The following is a 20,231-nucleotide window of genomic DNA, read 5'->3' on the forward strand; positions in this document are numbered from 1 at the left end:
GGGAACTTAAAAATGGAAACTTTAAACTTTGCACTCCAAAAGCTTATTTGGATTTTTTTTCTTGTACTGTTTTATGGTAATGCAGAATAATGATTATTTCTACGGCATTATAGATCCTAACACTTATGTATCTTTATTTTCATATTGTACAGTAATTTACTTTAAATTATTAAATAGGCTATTTTATTTATTTCCAATGCAGTTGAGTTGGTTCTCATTATTGAACTGTCTGTGCGCTGTATGTAGCAAGCCTTTTTAAGCTATTGTACACAAGTGGAAAGGGTATTAGAAATGTAACTGTGCTATTATTTCAATAAAGACCTCTTGACACCTAAAACTGTTCTTGTTTCTCAGCGTCAATGGCTTTCAAGTTAGTATGGTCCCGTGGATGAGCAATCAATTTCTTAGTTTCTTTCTAAAGTTCTTCTACTAATTTACTTTTTAACCTTTGGTAACGGCATAACTTTTGTACGTTTCCTTTTTTTATTCAAGATCTAGCCCTGGCCGGTTGGCTCAGTGGTAGAGCGTCGGCCTGGTGTGCAGGAGTCCCGGGTTCGATTCCCGGCCAGAGCACACAGGAGACGCGCCCATCTGCTTCTCCACCCCTCTCCCTCTCCTTCCTCTCTGTCTCTCTCTTCCCCTCCCGTAGCCAAGGCTCCATTGGAGCAAAGATGGCCCGGGCGCTGGGGATGGCTCTGTGGCCTCTGCCTCAGGCGCTAGAATGGCTCTGGATGCAACAGAGCGATGCCCCCTGGTGGGCATGCCGGGTGGGCGCATGCGGGAGTCTGTCTGCCTCCCCGTTTCCACCTTCGGAAAAATGAAAAAAAAGAAAAGAAAAGATCTAGAGAACTTCTTATCTTGAATCTATTGTGAAAGTTGACTGATAAATACCTGGAAAAATGTATAAATTCTAACTTAGGCGACAAATGTGTTGAGCTGAGTGCTCTTAGAAAGAAATGGAGGCCTTGGCTGGTTAACTTAATGGTAGAGCATCAGCTGGTGTGTGCATGTCTCAGGTTTGATTCCCAGTCAGGGCATACAGAAGAAGCTCCCATCTGCTTCTCCACCCCTCCCCCTCCTGCTCCCCTCCCCCCCTCTCCTGCAGCCATGGCTCAATTGGAGCAAGTTGGCCCTGGGCAATGAGGATCCTCCGTGGTTTCCACCTCAGGCACTATGAAGAGCTCAGACCCCAGATGGGCACAGCATCACCCCCTAGTGGGTTTGCTGGGTGGATCCTGGTTGGGGCACATGTGAGAGTCTGTCTCTCAGCCTCCCCTCCTCTCACTGAATAAAAAGAAAAAAATGTAAATTAGCTTGTGGATATTCAGTAGGTACACAGTTTTCCTACCTCTCGGGCATGCAGAAGGGAGCTCTGCTAAAAATAGACTACGGTCTCCTCTTTAGTTTACTTGGATGCTTAGTTTTACACATATTAGATATTATAGCAGGTCATTAGTGTTAAGTTTAAAACTGGGGAAAAGGTCAATTTCTTGCTGTGGATCAGCTCATTTCATGGTAAAAATTTTTCATAAAATTTTGGATTCCACCTTTATCACCATCAAGCAGTAAACTTTAAGATCCTTCTATATGTGAGGTGTGGAATCCATTTTGCAACATTTTTAGATAATAAGCACTAGAAGTTATCTTACTTCAATAAGTATCTGGTTACATAGGTCCTCTATTCTGTGTCTCCACACTGCCTTTTGCATGGAGGTGGATAGATTCTGGGAGGTTCATGTGAAAGAGAAAATGAGAGAACGGAAGGATCTGTGTTGTCTGGACCCTTCTCAGCTGGGTTGCCAGGAAGGACAGTGGAGATGGAAGGGTAGCACAGTTCTTAACTCCTTGGCAGAAGCTTCAGAGATCTGACTCAGATTTTTTAAAATGTTTAACTACTTTTTTTAATTGCAATAAGCCAAAGGATACAATCAACAGAGTAAAAAGGCAACCCATGAGATGGGAGAAAATATTTGCAAGTCATGTAACTGATAAAGGGTTAATATCCAGAATAAAGAACTCCTATACTTCAATAACAACCTCCTTCCCCAAAACAGCCTGATTTAAAAACGGACAAGGGACTTGAATAGACATTTCTTCAAAGAAGACAGACAAATGGCCAATAAGCCAGTTGAAAAGATGTTTGACATTATTGATCATTAGGGAAGAGCAAATGAAAATCATGAGAAAGCACCTCACATCTTTAGGATGTCCACTATAAAAAAGAAAAGTGTTAGCGAGGATGTGGAAAAACCGGGACTCTTATGCACTGTTTGTTGGTGAGAGTGTTACATGATGCAGCCCCTGTCGAAAACAGTATGGTGCTTCCTCAGAAAATGAAAAACAGAACTACCATATGATCCAGTGTACCCACTTCTGGATCTATACCAAAAAGAACTGAAAGGGCCTTGGAGAGACATTTGTATACTCATGTTTATAGCAGCATTTTTCTTTTTTTAGATTTTATTGATTTTTAGAGAGAGGGGAGAGAGAAAAGGTGGGGGGAGGAATGGGAAGCATCCACTCATAGTAGTTGCTTGTTGTATGTGCCTTGACCAGGCAAGGGTAGGGTGTTGAACCAGCAACCTCAGCATTCCAGGTCAACACCTTAGCCACTGCGCCACCGTGTGTAGGCCATAGAAGCATTTTTCAAAGTAGCCAAAAGGTGCAGGCAGCCCAAGAGTCCATCAACAGAAAAGTAGATAAACAAACTTTATTACCCTTCCATCTCCATACTTAAAGCGGAAACATTAAATATTACATGTAATATTTAATACTGAAATATTATTCAGTATTAAAGAAGGAAGAAAAAATGGACAGTTGTTGAAATATGGATGATCCTTGAGGATATTATGCTAAGTGAAATAAGCCACAAAAAAGACAAATACTGTATTGTGTCCACTGACATGAAGTTCCTAGAGTAGTCAAATTCATAGAGATACAAAGCAGAAAGGTTTGTCAGGGGGAATTGAGTTGTTTACTGAGTCCAGAATTCCAGTTTTGCAGGATGAAAGAGTTAAGGAGATGGAATGGTAGTGATGGTTGCACAACAATGTGAAGTATTTAATGACAATGACCTACACCTGTGATGGCGAACCTATGACATGCGTGTCAGCACTGACAAGCGTAGCCATTTTTGATGACACGCCACCACATGCGGCCGCATATCAGAGAAGTATGGGGCCGCGTGCCGAGAAGGACGTTTAATCCTCAGTTCCTGCACGGCCAGGTGCAGTAGCCCAGGATAAAACATTTGCTGTAGTGTAGTGTAGACACTCTGTGCCGGAGGTCTGTAGGCCAAAACAACAGAATTCCTGCACAGAGTGGCTAGTTCTGGGACTTCCGGTTAGGCCGTCAGGGGATCTTTGACCTCACTTCCGGCTGCAGGGAGCAGCGGAATGCGGGGGGGGGGGGGGGGGGGGGGGGGGGGATGCATCTCTGGGGGCGGTGTGATCGCCCTTACCAGCAACCACATAACCACAGCAACCATCATCCAGTCTACTGTCCTGGGGTGTCCTGGATTTCTAATTGACCATCATTACTGAGATAAGTGAGGGGGAGGCTGGGAGAGGCGAGGGCCTGTGCTATGGGTGCCGTTTCCCACCATTAGAAATAGCGGCAGCCATCTTAATTTACATAAGATGCAACTTGCAGAATTTCAAGACAGCATCTGGGCTCAGGTGTTTGTCGACTTGAGGTCAAAGCTTGAGGATCTGGAAAGGTGCCGCTTGGAGAATCAAGAGGAGTGCCACTACGAACAGGAAATTTGGAGTGCCTGGAACCAATTACCAGACACTTTTAGCACCCTGAAATATTTAGCAATGGCTTTATTCACAATTTTTCCCTCTATGTACTTTTGTGAGACCTTAATCTCAGCGTTAAATAATATCAAAACCAACAAAAGAAACACATTGACAGATGAAGTTAGTAGTGCTTACTTGGGCTTGAAGTGTACAAAATACCAACCTTCAATTGAAGATTTAGCCAATGAAATTGAGCAACAAAAAAGTCACTAATAGGCAGGTTAAAGAATTCCTCCTCCCCCTCACTTATCTTAGTTCATGGCACCCCACACAAGTTATATAATATCAAGACCAACAAAAGAGACCAACTGACAAATGAACAAAGAAGTCACTAAGCAGGTAAGTTAAATAATTAGGTTTTGGTTTATTAAATACAGTTATATATTACAATTATACATTTTTGTTATTTAAACTATAAATATCGTGAAATTATGGTTTTTTTCACGAAGTGACACACCACCTGAGTTATGCTCGGTTTTTTGCCGAATTTTGACACACCAAGTTCAAAAGATTGCCCATCACTGACCTACACACTTAAAAATGGTTAAGATGATACATTTTATGTCCTGTGTATTTTAATTGTATTATTTAAAAAAGATTTTGCCTGACCTGTGGTGGCGCAGTGGATAAAGTGTTGACCTAGAACACTGAGGTCGCCGGTTCAAAACCCTGGGCTTGCCTGGTCAAGGTACATATGGGAGTTGATGCTTCCTGCTCCTCCCCCTTCTCTCTCTCTCTCTGTCTCTCTGTCTCCTCTAAAATGAATAAATAAATAAAAAAGTTAAAAAAAATAAATAAAAAGATTTCATTGCTTTCAGACAGAAAGAAAGGTGGGGGGAGGAGCAGGAAGCATCAATTGGTAGTAGTTGCTTCTGGTATGTGCCTTGACTGGGCAAATTGGGGGTTTCCAACCCAGATTTCAGCATTTCAGTAAATGCTTTATCCAGTGCACCACCACAGGTCAGGCAGGTGTATTTTAATTTTAAAGAATTATAACAAGCGACATGCACACTCAAGTTCTACATTATATTCTAAATTTTAAGACACTTTAAAATGTGTTGCTAATGATGCCTACGTCTCTTATTTTCTCCTAGTGTGTAAAACTCATCCTTTTCTCTTTGGAGAGTTTCCTGAGATTGCAAGGCCGGCAGTTCAAGACTAACAATCTCTCGGCCCCGCCCCACAGGACTATTGTTTTCATTGAAAATATTATGCTCAAAATAGACTTTCGGTCTTATTGCAAATGTTATACATTTTAAGTTATAAAGTAAATCAAAACAAAAAATATGCTTCGTATCCGTTTTATATATTTGGCTTCGGTGTAAATTGTCATTTGCAGAGAGTCCTGCAGATGAAAATAAAAAGTCCCTTACAAAAATAAAATAGAAAGCTCCCGGCGGAGAACCGGCCCACAGCGGTGGGCCCCGCCCCCCGGCGGACCAATCAGCGGCGCGCCCGGGAAGGACGCACAGCTGCCGGCCGAGCGAGTCGTTGAAAACGCGCGAGAGGCTAGACGTCGGTGGAAGCGCTCAGCGTTTCGCGCAGGCGGCGGGCCACCTCCTGCGGCTGCCCCGGCGGGTGTCCGTCTTCCTGGAGAGGCCCGGGGGCGGCGGCACGCGTGAGTGTCGCTGTGCTGGTGCGGCCGGCGGGCGGGCTGCGGCGTCGGGGAGGCCGCGGTTTCCTGGGCGGGCGAGCCACCTGCCCCTCATCTCCCCGGCCAGCGGGCCGCCTCCTTTGCGGTGGCTGCGGCGCGCCGCGGTTCCCAGAGCGGCCCGGGGAAGCGGGCGGGCGCGGGCGGAGCCGACCCGAACGAGCGCCGCCTCTTGTTGGTTCGGGTTATCTCCGAGAACTCGACGCGCCGCTTGAACAAATGCCATTCGCAGAATAGCCCGGATCTGGAGGTGGGATGGTGGATTTTGAAAAACTCCAAACGCAATTTAAGTGTAAGAAGTTAGAGATGTGTGTTTGTGAGTGGGTGGTGAAACCCGTCAGGTTTTCTCCGCGACAGTGGCGAGGCGGGTGTGGCCCCGGAGCCGCCTCCCCAGCGTCGTCTTCGCCCGGGAGCGTTAGACCCGCACTCCCTCGGGTTTAGGAGCTACGGCCCCAGGGAACTGCGCTGCGCACGCGCACTCAACTCCAAACCCTGACATTTAGACCGCGCTACGTTACTACGGAATTTGACCCTACTATCCACGTTAGCCTCGTCTTTCTCATTCAACGTGTAAATTCATTGGTATCAGATGCGCTTTGCCTCTTTCCATCGAGTAGCTGGCAGTCTCGTTGGAGGTCTTCGTCTTCCTTGGTAGCTCTCCGGGCTAGTAGCTCAGGTCCCAGCCCACTCCCGGTGTTGCCCGCTGTGTAGACAGGTGGATCCAGCGGTGCCTCCTCTCTTCCCTCTCTGGAGACCCTCACGGCCACTAGCACCTTCCCCTCAGAGAGACAGGTTAGGTAGAGTCAGTCTGGCTTCTCTCACAGACAAGCTGAGTGACCTTGGGCACCTTACCTGTCTTCCTAATCCGTGAAATGAAGATAACAACAGGACTACTTCCAAGACTTTTTGTAAGAATTAACTGATGAATGTATGTAGCAGTCTTTGGTAGAGTAATGAAAGACTATATATATATATTATAATTTTTTATTGATTGATTTTAGTGAGAGAAGAAGGGAGAGAGACAGAGGTAGATAAACAGGAACATCAAATCTGTTCCTGTATGTGCCCTGACTGGGGATCGAACCAGCAACCTCTGTACTTTTGGACCAATCCGAACTACTCAGCCAGGTCTATTATAATTTTAATGTTAGTGTTAAAGCCTTATGCAGATACAAAATAAAAAGTAGAAACTGGCAGAGGAGAGAGATTATTAGCAACAAACAGTACAATCAATCACAGGTGCCACCATTTAAGCTAAACCAGTGATTTTCTTTTTTTTTTTCTTCTTTTTTTAATGGGGTGACATCAATAAATCAGGGTACATATATTCAAAGAAAACATGTCCAGGTTATCTTGTCATTCAATTATGTTGCATACCTATCACCCAAAGTCAGATTGTCCTCTGTTACCTTCTATCTAGTTTTCTTTGTGCCCCCCCCAACCACCACACTCTTATCAATGTCTCTTAGTCTTGCTTTTATATCCCACCTACGTATGGAATAATGCAGTTCCTATTTTTTTCTGATTTACTTATTTCACTTCGTATAATGTTATCAAGATCCCACCATTTTGCTGTAAATGATCCGATGTCATCATTTCTTATGGCTGAGTAGTATTCCATAGTGTATATGTGCCACATCTTCTTTATCCAGTCATCTATTGACGGGCTTTTTTAAACCAGTGATTTTCAATGGGTGCGCTGCAGGAATTTTTAAAACATGCAGTACTTGACTATTTAGTCAGGGGCACTGATCTCTTTTCCCTTAGAGTGTCAAATAAAAAAATGACAACAGCCAACACAACAATAGCTGTCTGGTGTGAATAAATGAAAATTACACCTCTTTTGGGGGTGGGATTCAGGTCAGCAAAGAATGTATTTTTTGGTGTGCCACAGAATTTCAGTAATGTGTGCCATGAAATTAAAAAGGTTGAAAATTACTGAGCTAAACCAACATAGATAGGATGGTTAGGTACTTGCCCTTAACACTTCTCAGAGTGTGGTCTGTGGGCCAGCATCTCGGCCATCACCGGGAGCTTTTCGGAAATGCAGAATCTCAGGCCCACCTCTAAGTTACTCAGTCAGAATGTTTAACAAGGTCCTCAGCAGGTTTAGGGACAGCTTTGATTGGAGGAAACGTGAAGTCAACTGTAAGATTTCTCGAGGACTTCCACCCTTAAATCAGGGAGCCCAGGGATTTGGCAGGAGGGTTTGAATTTGCAGCTGACTCCACTAATGGGCCTCATTTCTTGGTCTTTCATCATTTGTTACTGAATGGGGAATGGGCCCAGAGTAGGTCGGCCTGGGGCCAGCTGGTAGTGTAAGGGGCTCTTCTGGTAGAAAAGATTTCACAACATGAGTCTGAGTGATTTTGAGAGTACGTTTACTACAGCTGGGGATGAAGTAAATGCTTAGGATAGAAAAAGCAACAGGAGAGAGCCTGAGCACAGTTGCTTTGAAGTTAGAGAAAACGGGGCCTTGGAGACAGGTTTAGGGGGTCAGCCTGTGACAAGCTGCAGCTGCCCAATGCTCCCCTGGTTGCAAGTCTCTTGGGGACACTTAGAGTAAGAGAGAATGGTATGGGCATGCCCTAAAGCGTGTCCCTGGGCCCTTTGTCTTGAGGCTTTTTATCTTTCTCTAGCCCAGGGGTCCCCAAACTGCGGCCCCCCTGAGGCCATTTATCCGGCCCCTGCTGCACTTCCGGAAGGGGCACCTCCTTCATTGGTGGTCAGTGAGAGAAGCATAGTTCCCATTGAAATACTGGTCAGTTTGTGGATTTAAATTTACTTGTTCTTTATTTTAAATATTTGTTCCCGTTTTGTTTTCTGACTAAGATGTGTGCAGTGTGCATAGGGATTTGTTCATAGTTTTTTTTATAGTCTGGCCCTCCAACCGTCTGAGGGACAGTGAACTGGCTCCCTGTGTAAAAAGTTTGGGGACCCCTGCTCTAACCTGTGGGAATCTAGAGGAGGTCTAAACAGAATATTCATTGGCTTTCTAGGTGTGTCATTCAATATGTTGATTCATCATAATATGCAAAAAAAGGGGCCCTGGCTAGTTGGCTCAGTGGTAGAGCGTCAGCCTGGTGTGCAGAAGTCCTGGGTTCGATTCCCGGCCAGGGTACACAGGAGAAGCGCCCATCTGCTTCTCCGCCCCTCCCCCTCTTTCCCTCCCGCAGCCGAGGCTCCACTGGAGCAAAGATGGCCCAGGCGCTGGGGATGGCTCCTCGGCCTCTGCCCCAGGCGCTAGAGTGGCTCTGGTCACAACAGAGCGACGCCCCTGGAGGGGCAGAGCGTCGCCCCCTGGTGGGCGTGCCGGGTGGATCCCGGTCAGGCGCATGCGGGAGTCTGTCTGACTGTCTCTCCCTGTTTCCGGCTTCAGAAAAATACAGAAAAAAAATAATAATAATATGCATAAAAAGGAGTTAGAGTTATTTTCTGGTTTCATTTTTAAAGACTGGCCGTCATTGGAAAGGGACCAGGAGTGAGTCCAGTCTGTTCCTGGAGGGTCTGGAATGTGTAAACTTACTTGCTTCCAAATAAAAACTTGTGATTCATTAGCTGGCTGTAAATTGCTCAAATTGTTTGACCTTGTTGAATTTTTCTGTTTCAGTTTTCCTTATTTCACTTGTGAAGAAATTTCGCTAGCTTCTTACTCTCCTGCCTCAGTTTTGGCATTGCTGATTCTGGCCCTGAATAAAGCTCTTCATATTCTGCTCATGGTTGAGAAAGTGAAGTGGTGACGAATAGCATGACTTTGTGGGGGCCATCGTCTACTCAGCTGCCTGACAGGCTCTTGAGTCTCCTCCCCTTTTCCAGCGCTCCAACCTCGCCCCACAGTGACACTCCTGAAATTCTAGTGGCTGTTTCACCATTTCTGAAGTAGTTTCAAACCGAGTTGCCTGTGAAGAACCTTTCCTGCAGCCTTGATGTCATACCCTTCCATCTTTTCAGAGTCCGCTCAAATCAGACACTTGGTTTGTTGTCTACTTAGTTTTTAACCGTTTAGAGGACCTGCTGGTCTAGTTCCTTGGTATCCCTCTTGTTTAAGACGGTGCCCAATCCACTGTGCATTTAGTACATGTTAAACAAACGAGTGCTGAACTTTTTACTGAAAACTAGTCTCTTGTTCTGAGTTTCTTTTTCTTTTTTTTTCTTTTTGTATTTTTCTGAAGCTGGAAACGGGGAGAGACATTCAGACAGACTCCCGAATGCGCCCGACTGGGATCCACCCTGCATGCCCACCAGGGGGCGATGCTCTGCCGCGACCAGAGCCACTCTAGCACCTGGGGCAGAGGCCAAGGAGCCATCCCCAGCTCCCGGGCCATCTTTGCTCCAATGGAGCCTTGGCTGTGGGAGGGGAAGAGAGAGACAGAGAGGAAGGACGGGGGGGGGGGGGGGGGGGGGAGAAGCAAATGGGCGCTTCTCCTATGTGCCCTGGCCGGGAATCGAACCCGGGTCCCCTGCACACCAGGCCGACACTCTACCGCTGAGCCAACCAGCCAGGGCCTGAGTTTCTTTTTAATGATATCTCTGTTATTGTTGGTGGTGGGTGTTTTCTGCTACCTTGTCCTCTAGATTGCTGATTTGATCTGCTGTATCTAATCTTCTGTTAATTACCTCTAATGTATTTTTCATTTTAGTTATAGTTTATTGCATTTATGACTTTTTTATGGTTTCTCTGTCTTTGTTGAGGGTCTGACTGAGTTCATCTGTCCTTCCCATAAGTTTATTGAACATCCTGTAACCAGTGTTTTGAGCTCTGTGTCTGGTAGATTGTCTCTTGTTTGTCTCCATATTGTCTAGTTCCTTTTCTGGTGTTTTGTCTTGTTCTTTCATTTGGGACATGTTTCATGTTTCTTTGTTTCCTCATTTTGGCTGACTTCCTGTGTTTGCTTCTATGTATTAGGTAGAGCTTCTATGTCTCAGACTTGGTGAGTGGACTAATTAATGTAGTACATATCCTATGGGGCCTGGTGACACAGTCTCCCTGTTCACCTGAGCCGGGCGTTCCGTGAGTGTCCCTTGTGTGGGATGTGCGTGCCCTCCTGTTTTCATTGAGCCCTGCTGGCCGTTGGCACGTCAGTGGGTGTGATTGAACCTCAAGCTGACTGGCTGTGAGGGCTGTCCGTGACTGCATGGAGAAGCTGTTGTGTCCAGGCTGACCCAGTGGGGCAGGATTTGCCTTCACCAGGGCTCTGGAGCCGGCCAAGTTCACCCTTTGGGTGTATCCTTTGTGGAGCTGGTTGGGTGGTATGCTGGTGTTGTCTGAGCCAGCCACTAGGTGTATGGGACTGCGAGGGGCTCTGGTGCAGGCCAGGGCCAGCCACCATTTGTGCCTAGCCTGGGGCCACCTAATGGGAGCTACAAAGTGACCTGTGGTTGGCTGCCACTTGTGCTGGAAGGCACTTGAGAAGAGGCTGTGCTGTGAACAGAGGCCAGCTGCCACTAGTGCCAGGCTTGAGACCCTTTGGTTGGCACCACAATGTTTGTTGAGGCCATCTGTCACTTGTGCCAGGTTTGTGGCCAGTTAGTTGAAGTTATGTTCCAGGCCAGCACTAGCTGCAACTCATACCTGGCTTGGGGCCACAGGCTTATGAGAATTACAATGCAAGTTGACACTGGTTGCTGCTTGTGCTGAGTTTGGAGCCACTTACAAGAGGTAGTACAGCACAGGGAGTAGAGGCACTAATATTGTAATAACTGTGTGCAGTGCCGGGGGCACTGGAAGTACCAGGGGGAACACTTTGTCAAGTATATGATTTTCTAACCATTGTGCTGTACACCTGGAACTAATCATAGTATTGAATGAAACAAAAAAAGTAACGGCCAGCCATAGCTTGTTTGGTGTTTGTGGACCTTTGAGAGATTTTAGGAAAATCTGCAGCAAGAGCTGTGGCTGGCTACCTGTGTGGCAAGTGGCAGGGGCCAGGCGTGTGACTTGAGTGGGGCAGGGTCTCGGGGAATCACTGGGGCGGGGCAAATGTTAGTCATGTTATTGCAGCATTTAGATTTGCACCTGCTGCACCCTGGTGCTCAACAGGTGAGGGGTGCTCAACAAAGGAGCAGTGGTGCCTCCAGCGCTCTGTCCCGCCTGGCTCCTCCAGCTCTCACCTTGAAGCCCTCAGTTCCGTTCCTCCCACGTGTCCCTGGTGCTCTTCCAGCTGCCACCCCTGCACTGGAGCCCAGTCTGTGAGGAGCGAGGAGTCTGAGTGAGCAAGTTTTTGCCTGGGCCCCTTGAGGGGACCATCTAGGCCTCCAGCAGTGCCCTGTCTTTCTCAGTCGCCACCTCCGCTGGTTTTACAGCTCCGTGTTACGGGGTCTCCTCTTCCAGCACAGGTGTCCTGGCATAGGGAGCCAGGTGGAGTGGGGACACTTCCCTCCTTAGGAGGACCTTCGCAGCCCAGATATGCCTCCCATTTCTTACTTGTCACACTGTGGGTGCAGGACCAGCCTGTTCTGTCTCTGCCCCTCCTGCCAGTCTCCCTGTGGCTTCCTTAAACCCTTAGTTACCAACTAATGTTCAGCTAGTCTGCGTGCGGGTGGTTCTCAGTGATGGTTCTTCTGTAATTGTGATTTTGATGGGGTCCCGGGGGGTGGCAAGCACAGCATTTACCTACTCCACCATGTTGACCTGGGTCTGAATTTTAATTTTGCACCTTTCTTATTTCCCAAGTGTTAAAAAAATTGGGGTAGGGAAACAATTTGGTTAAAATACCTCTTTGTTTTTTTGTTTTTTTTAACAGTTTTACTGAGAAATGACTCACATACTATACAATTCATCCATTTAAAGTTTGCAATTTTGGCCCTGGCCAGGTGGTTAAGTGGATAGCGTTGTCCCATGTACCAAGGTTGTTGGTTTGATCCCCATCAGGGCATGTATGAGAAGCAGTCAATGAGTGCACAACTAAATGGGACCACTAACTGGAACAATGAATTGATGTTTCTCCCTCCCATTCTTCCTCCCTCCCTCCCTCCTATTCTTCCTCCTTCTTTCCCATTCTTCCTCCCTCCTTTCCTCCCTCCTTCCTTTCCTCCTTCCCTCCCTCCTTCCCTCCCTCCCTCTTTCCCTCCTTTTCATTCTTCCTCCCTCCCTCCTTCCCTCTCATTCCTCCTCTTCCCTCCCTCCCTCCGTCCCATTCTTCCTTCCTCTTTCTCTCTCTCCAATCAATAGAAAAATTAAAGTTTAAGATTTTTAGTATACACAGATATGTGCATCCAATGCCAAAATTTTAGATTATTTTTCATCACCTCAGACAGAAACCCTGTACCATTTTTTTTTTTTTTCCGAAGCTGGAAACGGGGAGAGACAGTCAGACAGACTCCCACATGCGCCCGACCGGGATCCACCCGGTACGCCCACCAGGGTACGACGCTCTGCCCACCAGGGGGCGATGCTCTGCCCCTCCAGGGGAGTCGCTCTGTTGCGACCAGAGCCACTCTAGCGCCTGGGGCAGAGACCAAAGAGCCATCCCCAGCACCTGGGCCATCTTTGCTCCAATGGAGCCAAGCCTCGCTGCGGGAGGGGAAGAGAGAGACAGAGAGGAAGGAGAGGGGGAGGGGTGGAGAAGCAGATGGGCGCTTCTCCTGTGTGCCCTGGCTGGGAATCGAACCCGGGACTTCTGCACGCCAGGCTGACGCTCTACCACTGAGCCAACCGGCCAGGGCCGAAACCCTGTACCATTTAACTACCACCTTTTGTCCCTTATCCCCAATCCAAAGTATCTATTAAGTCTGTTCTGGACTTTTCATATAAATGGAATCATATAATGTATGGTGACTGGCTTCTTTGACATAGCATGTTTTCCAAGTTCATCCATATTGTAGCATGTATCAATACTTCATTTCTTAAAAAATACATTTCATTTCTTTTTATGGCATAGTAATATTCCATATATGGACATGCCATGTTTTCTTTGTTCATCAGTTAATGGACATTTTATTGTTTCTACTTTGTCACTGTGTGGATAATATGGCTATAAATATTTGTGTACAAGTTTTTGTATGGAAATACATTTGTATTTTTTCTGGATACATACCTAGGAATGGAATTGCTGAATCATATGAAAAATCCCTATTTTTTTGTCTCAGTTAGAATATGTATGCATGTATGTGTGTATTTATTTGTGAATACTCTTACTAAGTTTTACTTCAGAAAGAAAGCATTATCTTAGCATAGAAGGAAGTAGATAGTGATTACAATTTCTTTTAAAAATAATTATATTTCATTATATGTATTAAAAATTGGTTTTAGCCTTCATGCAGGATGCTGTGTTCTCTGCTCCTTTGTGAATGTCTGTGGCTGTTAACTGGTTATGCTCATGATGATGACTGGATTGACCCCACGGACATGCTGAACTATGATGCTGCTTCAGGAACAATGAGAAAATCTCAGGTACTAAAAAAATGCACATGTGTGTAAGACCTTGTCAGTGCTATGATGGAAAGTCTACTTTTGTTGGTGTTCACTCAGCACTATGAGTCATGTATCGTGATTAGCAATCATACAGAATCTTTCATGATACTCTTAGTCAAAGAGTATTTCAACCCCACCTGGTTACTTCTGTTTTGAATTTGGATGTAAAGCCATCAGATAGCAAACTAGTTTGATTTTAGTTCTTAGCTTGTATATAAATTGGAGACTTTTTGGGTGATTCAGTATGATTGAAGAATATAACAAGCAAAGTCATAAAACAATGAAGTTAAAATTTTAGTCTTCATTAATAATAGACTATTTTTGCAACTTAACTGTAAAGAAATAAAATCTTTCTCTACTTTGCGTTAGGTGAAATATGGTATATCAGAGAAAAATGAGGTCAATCAAGACTTGTCACGTGCTGATGAATTGTCGGAATGTTACAGCAGACTTGATTCTTTAACTCATAAGGTTAGATTTTTTTCACTCATGGATTTTATATTATTTATAGTATGTTAAGTTTTTCTCTTTCTCTGTTTGCTAATGTTTTTGTTTCTACATACTGTACAATTGATATAATATATACAGTTGACCCTTGAACAGGGTGGGAGCTGGGGCACCAACCCTTTACACAGTTGAAATTCTCTGTATAACTTTTGGCTCCTCCAGAATGTTAACTATTATAACATACCACTGACCAGAAGCCTTCTGAAAACAGTCCATTTATATGTATTTTGTATGTTATATGTATTGTATACTATATCCTTACAATAAAGTAAGCTAGAGAAAAGAAAATGTTATTGAAATCATAAGGAAGAGAAAATACATTTATAGTACAAAATGTTTTCTTTTTTCTTTTTTTTTTTTTTTCAGTGAGAGAGGGGAGGCAGAGACAGACTCCCACATGTGCCCCCACCAGGATCCACCTGGCAAGCCCATTAGGGGGTGATGCTCTGCCCATCTGGGGTGTTGCTCCATTGCTCAGCAACAAAGCTCTTCTTTGTGCCTGAGGCGGAGGCCATGGAGCCATCCTCAGTGCCCGGGGCCAACTTGCTCCAATCGAGCCATGGCTGCAGAAGGGGGGTAGGGAGAAAGAGAAGTGAGAAGGGGTGGGGTGGAGAAGCAGATAAGCTCTCCTGTGTGCCCTGACCAGGAATCGAACCTGAGACATCACACGCCAGGCTGATGCTCTATCACTGAGTCAGCTGGCCAGGGCCACAGAATGTATTTATTGAAAAAATCTAAGTATAAGTGGACCCGCACAGTTCAAACCCATGGTATCCAGGGGTCAACTGTGTACTATTTTTTCTTTCGTTACCCTGGTCTTGTTTTGTCTCTTTTTTTTTTTTTTTTTACAGAGACAGAGAGTCAGAGAGAGGGATAGACAGGGACAGACAGACAGGAACGGAGAGATGAGAAGCATCAATCAGTAGTATTTCATTGTGCGTTGCAACAACTTAGTTGTTCATTGATTGCTTTCTCATATGTGCCTTGACCGTGGGCCTTCAGCAGACCGAGTAACCCCTTTGCTCGAGCCAGTGACCTTGGGTCCAAGCTGGTGAGCCTTGCTCGAACCAGATGAGCCCGTGCTCAAGCTGGCGACCGTGGGGTCTCGAACCTGGGGCCTCTGCAGCATCCCAGTCCGATGCTCTATCCACTGCGCCACTGCCTGGTCAGGTGTTACCCTGGTCTTTTCTTAAAAGTAGTTCTTTTATTTTTCCTGTAATATTTATCTCATGTTGTAATTATCAAACTGAAAATTTCTTGGGACAAGTTATATGTTTTATTCTTTTATTTTTTCTTCTTTAGTGAGAGAGACAAAGACAGACAGGAAAGGAGAGAAATGAGAAGCATCAACTCATAGTTGTGGCACTTTAGTTGTTCATTGATTGCTTCTCATGCGTGCCTTTGCATGTGATGGGAGGGGGGCTCCAGCTGAGCCAGTGACTCTTTGCTCAAGCCAGTGACCTTGGGCTCAAGCCAGCGACCTTTGGGCTCAAGTCGCTGGCTTGAGCAGGGACCTTGTCTACATGATCCCAGAGCTCACCAGCTTGAGCAAGAGGATACTGGCACGGTCCTGGTCAAGGCACGAATGAGAAGCAATCTGTGCCCAATGAAGTGAAAGCAACTACAAATTGATGCTTCTAACCCTCCCTTCCTGTCTCTTTCTCTCTCTCTCTCAAAAAAAATTCATTGTTTCTCTTAAAGAGAAATTTTCTTTTTTTCATTTAAAGGTTTATAAACCTTGCTTGAAAGCAGTGGAAACTGCCACACGACTTCTCTAAAGTGTCCCATCCTGAGTTTGTACTCATTACTATCTTCTGTATCATTAGGCCCGTTTCCATGTCTAGCTCAACTCATGGTACACAGTCATTTAAAAAATAAAAATTGTCTGACCGGGCGGTGGTGCAGTGGATAGAGCGTCAGACTGGGATGCGGAGGACCCAGGTTCGAGACCCTGAGGTCGCCAGCTTGAGTGCGGGCTCATCTGGTTTGAGCAAGGCTCACCAGCTTGAACCCAACCAAGGTTACTGGCTCGAGCAAGGGCTCACTTGATCTGCTATAGTCCCTCCCCTGGTCAAGGCACATATGAGAAATCAATCAAAGAACAACTAAGGAGCTGCAACGAAGAATTAGATGTTTCTCGTCTCTCTCCCTTCCTGTCTGTCTGTTCCTATTTGTCCCTCTCTTTGACTCTCTGTCTTTGTCACTCAAAAATAAAAAAATTCAACCCAGTTAAAAAATAAAAATCGCTAGCCCTGGCCGGATAGCTCAGTTGATTAGAGCTTTGTCCTGAAGCGGAGGTTGCCAGTTCAATCCCCAGTGAGGGTACATACAGGAACAGGTCTATGTTCCTGTCTCTCTCTCTCTCCCCCCCCCTCTTCCTGTCTATAAAATCAATTAAAAAAAAAAAGACTTTATTTTTATTTTTTTTATTTTATTTTTTTAATATTTTATTTATCCATTTTTATTAGAGAGAGAGAGAGAGAAGAAAGAGATAGAACAAGGGGAGGAGCAGGAAGCATCAACTCCCATATGTGCCTTGACCAGGCAAGCCCAGGGTTTTGAACTGGCAACCTCAGTATTCCAGGTCGACACTTTATCCACTGTGCCACCACAGGTCAGCTAAAAAAAGACTTTATTTTTAATTGCTTATCACTAGCCCTGGCTGGCAGGCTCAGTGGTAGAGCATTGGCCCTGCGTGCAGGAGTCCCGGGTTTGATTCCCGGCCAGGGCACACAGAAGAAGCGCCCATCTGCTTCTTCCCCCTTCCCCCTCTCCTTTCTCATTATCTCTCTCTCTTCCCCTCCTGCAGCCAAGGCTCTATTGGAGCAAAATCAGCCAGGGTGCTGAGGATGGCTCCATGGCTCTGCCTCAGGCACTTGAATGGCTCAGGTTGCAATGGAGCATTGCCCCAGATGGGCAGAGCATCGCCCAACTGGTGGGCTTACCAGCTGGATCCCGGTTGGGGTGCATGCGGGAGTCTGTCTGACTGCCTCCCCACTTCTCACTTCAGAAATATACAAAAAATAATAAAATTGCATATCACAAGGTCTAATGTCTGTAAGATAGGCCTTGCCCTCAGTCGGTGGCTTGACCACTGTGGTGTTTGTACAGCTAAGTTCAGAGGACATCTGTTCTAATGAAGATTGATGTGTGAAGCGTTGCCATGTGGAGGACACTGGCGAAGCCATGGTTCCTGCCTTCCCGAAGTGTCCCGTGTAGTAGGGATGGTCAGTCATTGACAGGAGACGTTAATACAAGGCCGGAAGTAATGTGCACATTCAAGAATTTCTTTGCTGTGTCCTTCTGGCTTCGTCCTGTCTTTGTTTCTTTTTGTCTCTTCATATATCTTCCTCCCTTCCTTCCTTTTACTCCTTCCCTTCTTACTGTCTGTCATTACAAAGAGAGAGACTGGTCCAGGTATGCTTATCCACTCCGCTGCCCCCTTGCTTTATGATCTTCAGCTGTAAAACTGCTGAAGGTCAGGGCAGTGCTGGATGCGTGCTCCTCGTTTGTTGCCTGCTTGCCGTTTGCAGAGAGAGCCCACAGGCAGCAGACAAGCTCTACGTGTTAATGCACACTTGATAAAAATAAGCAGCACCTTACCTTGCTGTCTCCATGGGGCCACTCGGTTAGAGACTTGATCCTTATATTAAACTTGTTATATTAAACTTGTTGCTAACCGTTGATTTTCTTTTTTTGTGATTGCAGATTGATGCATGTGAAAACAAAAAGAGGAAAGACTATGAAATTCGAAGCAATTCTATTTTTAGGAGATACTTAAATAAGATTTTAATTGAAGCTGAGAAACTTGGACTTGTGAGTATTGGTGGAGTGATACTAATCAGTGTGGAGGGATATTTTCATTATTAATTTCAGGTTACATAAAGCAGTGATAGAGCATCATTGGTGCTTTAGCAGAGAATAGCTGCCTGACTTTTTTTCAGAGCCCATTTGTGCAGGGTCCAGCAGCCCGCTATGCAGAGGTCTGGTGGAAGGCCATGCAGATCACTCCTTTATTCTGATCCACTGGGCTTTACTTGTTCAACTCTGTGCACTGCTGAACCACTTAGTTGAATTGGGGGTAGGTGGTGGTTTATATTTGCTATTTGAACCATATCAAACAGTTGGAAACTTACTAAACTCCCGACTTGGTAAGGATTTGTTTTGACCCTTGTTTTTTTTGTTTGTTTTATTTTTAGCGAAAGAGAGGGAGACAGGCAGGGAGAGAGATGGGAAGCATCAACTCATAGTTGTGGCACTTTAGTTGTTCATTGATTGCTTCTCATGCGTGCCTTGATGGGGGGAGGGGGGCCCCAGACAAGCCACTGACTTTGGGCTTCAGCCAGCAACCTTGGGCTTAAAGCCAGTGACCATGGGGTCATGTTGATCCTGCGCTCAAGCTGGTGAGCCCGCGCTCAAGCCAGATGAGTCCACTCTGAACCAGCTGGCCTCTGGGTTTCGAACCCGGGACCTCGGCCTCCCAGGCTGACTATTCACTGCACCACCACCAGTTAGGCCACCATTATATTTTTAAATAGGTTTTTAATTTCTTGCTCGCTCTCCTTCCAGCACCCCGTGATGCATATGTGAGTGTGCTTGATCCCAGAGGCTCCTTACACTGTCCTCAATGCTTTTGGAGCTTGTCTTTCGGCTGTTCTGATTGGGTGTTTTCTGCTTTCTTATGTTCCAAATCACGACTCTGATTCTTGGCGTCCTCTACCCTGTTGATTCCCTGAAAATTACTCCTCATGTCAGTTAATGTATCCTTTATCTCTGACTGGGCCTTTTTTTTCAAGTAAACTTTTCCAATTTATTTACTGATCGGTTGATTTTAGAGGGAGAGGAAGGGGGAGAGAGACACTGATTTGCTGTTCCACTTATTTATGCACTCATTGGTTGATTCTTGTATGTGCTCGGACCAGGGATTGACCTGCAAATATGGCATATTGGGATGACACTAACCAAGTGAGCTACCTGGCCAGGGTCTGGCTGGTTCTTTTTTATGCTGATGAGGTTCTCACTAAGTTCATTGAGCATCCTTATAACTAATGTTTGAAACGCTGCATCTAGTAGATTGCTTGTCTCCATTTTGTTAGTTCTTTTTCTAGAGTTCTCTTCTTTCATTAGGGACATGTTTCTTGTTCTTCTCGTTTACAACCTCCCTGTGTTTGTTTCTGTGTATTAGGTAGAGCTGCTGCCTCTCCCAGGCTTTGTGGCCTAATGTCGGTGTTCTGTGGGGTCCAGCGGCACCTACAGCCCCCTGGATCACCCAGGCTGAGCATTTGAGGGCTGTCCCCCCGACCGTGTGCACTGTGTACCCCCTTCTCTTGTAGTTGAGCCCTGACTGCTGTGGCACGTCAGTGGGAGGAAATTACCTCCAGGCTGATGAGCTGTGAGGACTGGCTCCGGCCACCTCCCAGCCCCCCTCACTGTGCTGGAGGACCAGCTGTGCAGGAGCCAGGAGCCAGGAGCCCCGCCCCCAGAGCAGGATTTCCTGCAGTGGGGCTCTGCTTCCCGCTGAGTCTGCCCTGAGCGTGTCAGTTGTGGTGGTCGGGTGTTGGTGCTTCAGGGTGGTCTGTAGCTGTCCACTAGGTACTCTGGCTCTGGGGCCTCCCGGAAGGTACAGGCCAAGGTCAGCCACCACCTGTGTTCTGTGGGCCACTCAGCTTGAGCTACAGAATGATCTGCAGACAGCTGCTACTCGTGCTGGGCGTGGAGGTGCCCAGGCGAGGCCAAGCTGTGGCCCAAGGCTGCTGCTGCTAGTGCCGGGGTGAGGCCACTTAGCAGAGGCAGGGTGCATGCTGAGGCCAGATGTTTGTGTGAGAGATTTTAGGAAAATCTGAGGCAGGGGTCAAGACTG

At 46.0% G+C, this 20,231-nt stretch overlaps 1 protein-coding gene across 4 annotated transcripts in view; it reads left to right on the top strand.

The window, feature by feature from the left end:
• Positions 1–5,280: 5,280 nt before the first annotated feature.
• The window catches only part of CLCC1 (chloride channel CLIC like 1), a 29,831-nt gene continuing 14,880 nt past the window's right edge, over positions 5,281–20,231 (top strand). For all 4 annotated transcript variants that reach the window (XM_066246526.1, XM_066246528.1, XM_066246527.1 and 1 more), the window contains exons 1-4: positions 5,281–5,418; positions 13,703–13,843; positions 14,234–14,335; positions 18,080–18,187. In XM_066246526.1, the coding sequence (XP_066102623.1) occupies positions 13,715–13,843; positions 14,234–14,335; positions 18,080–18,187 (339 nt within the window). In that variant the 5' untranslated portion in view covers positions 5,281–5,418; positions 13,703–13,714. The remainder of the gene's footprint in view (positions 5,419–13,702; positions 13,844–14,233; positions 14,336–18,079; positions 18,188–20,231) is intronic.

This window comes from Saccopteryx bilineata, chromosome 11 (genome assembly GCF_036850765.1).
Source record: "Saccopteryx bilineata isolate mSacBil1 chromosome 11, mSacBil1_pri_phased_curated, whole genome shotgun sequence".
Lineage (NCBI taxonomy): Eukaryota > Metazoa > Chordata > Mammalia > Chiroptera > Emballonuridae > Saccopteryx > Saccopteryx bilineata.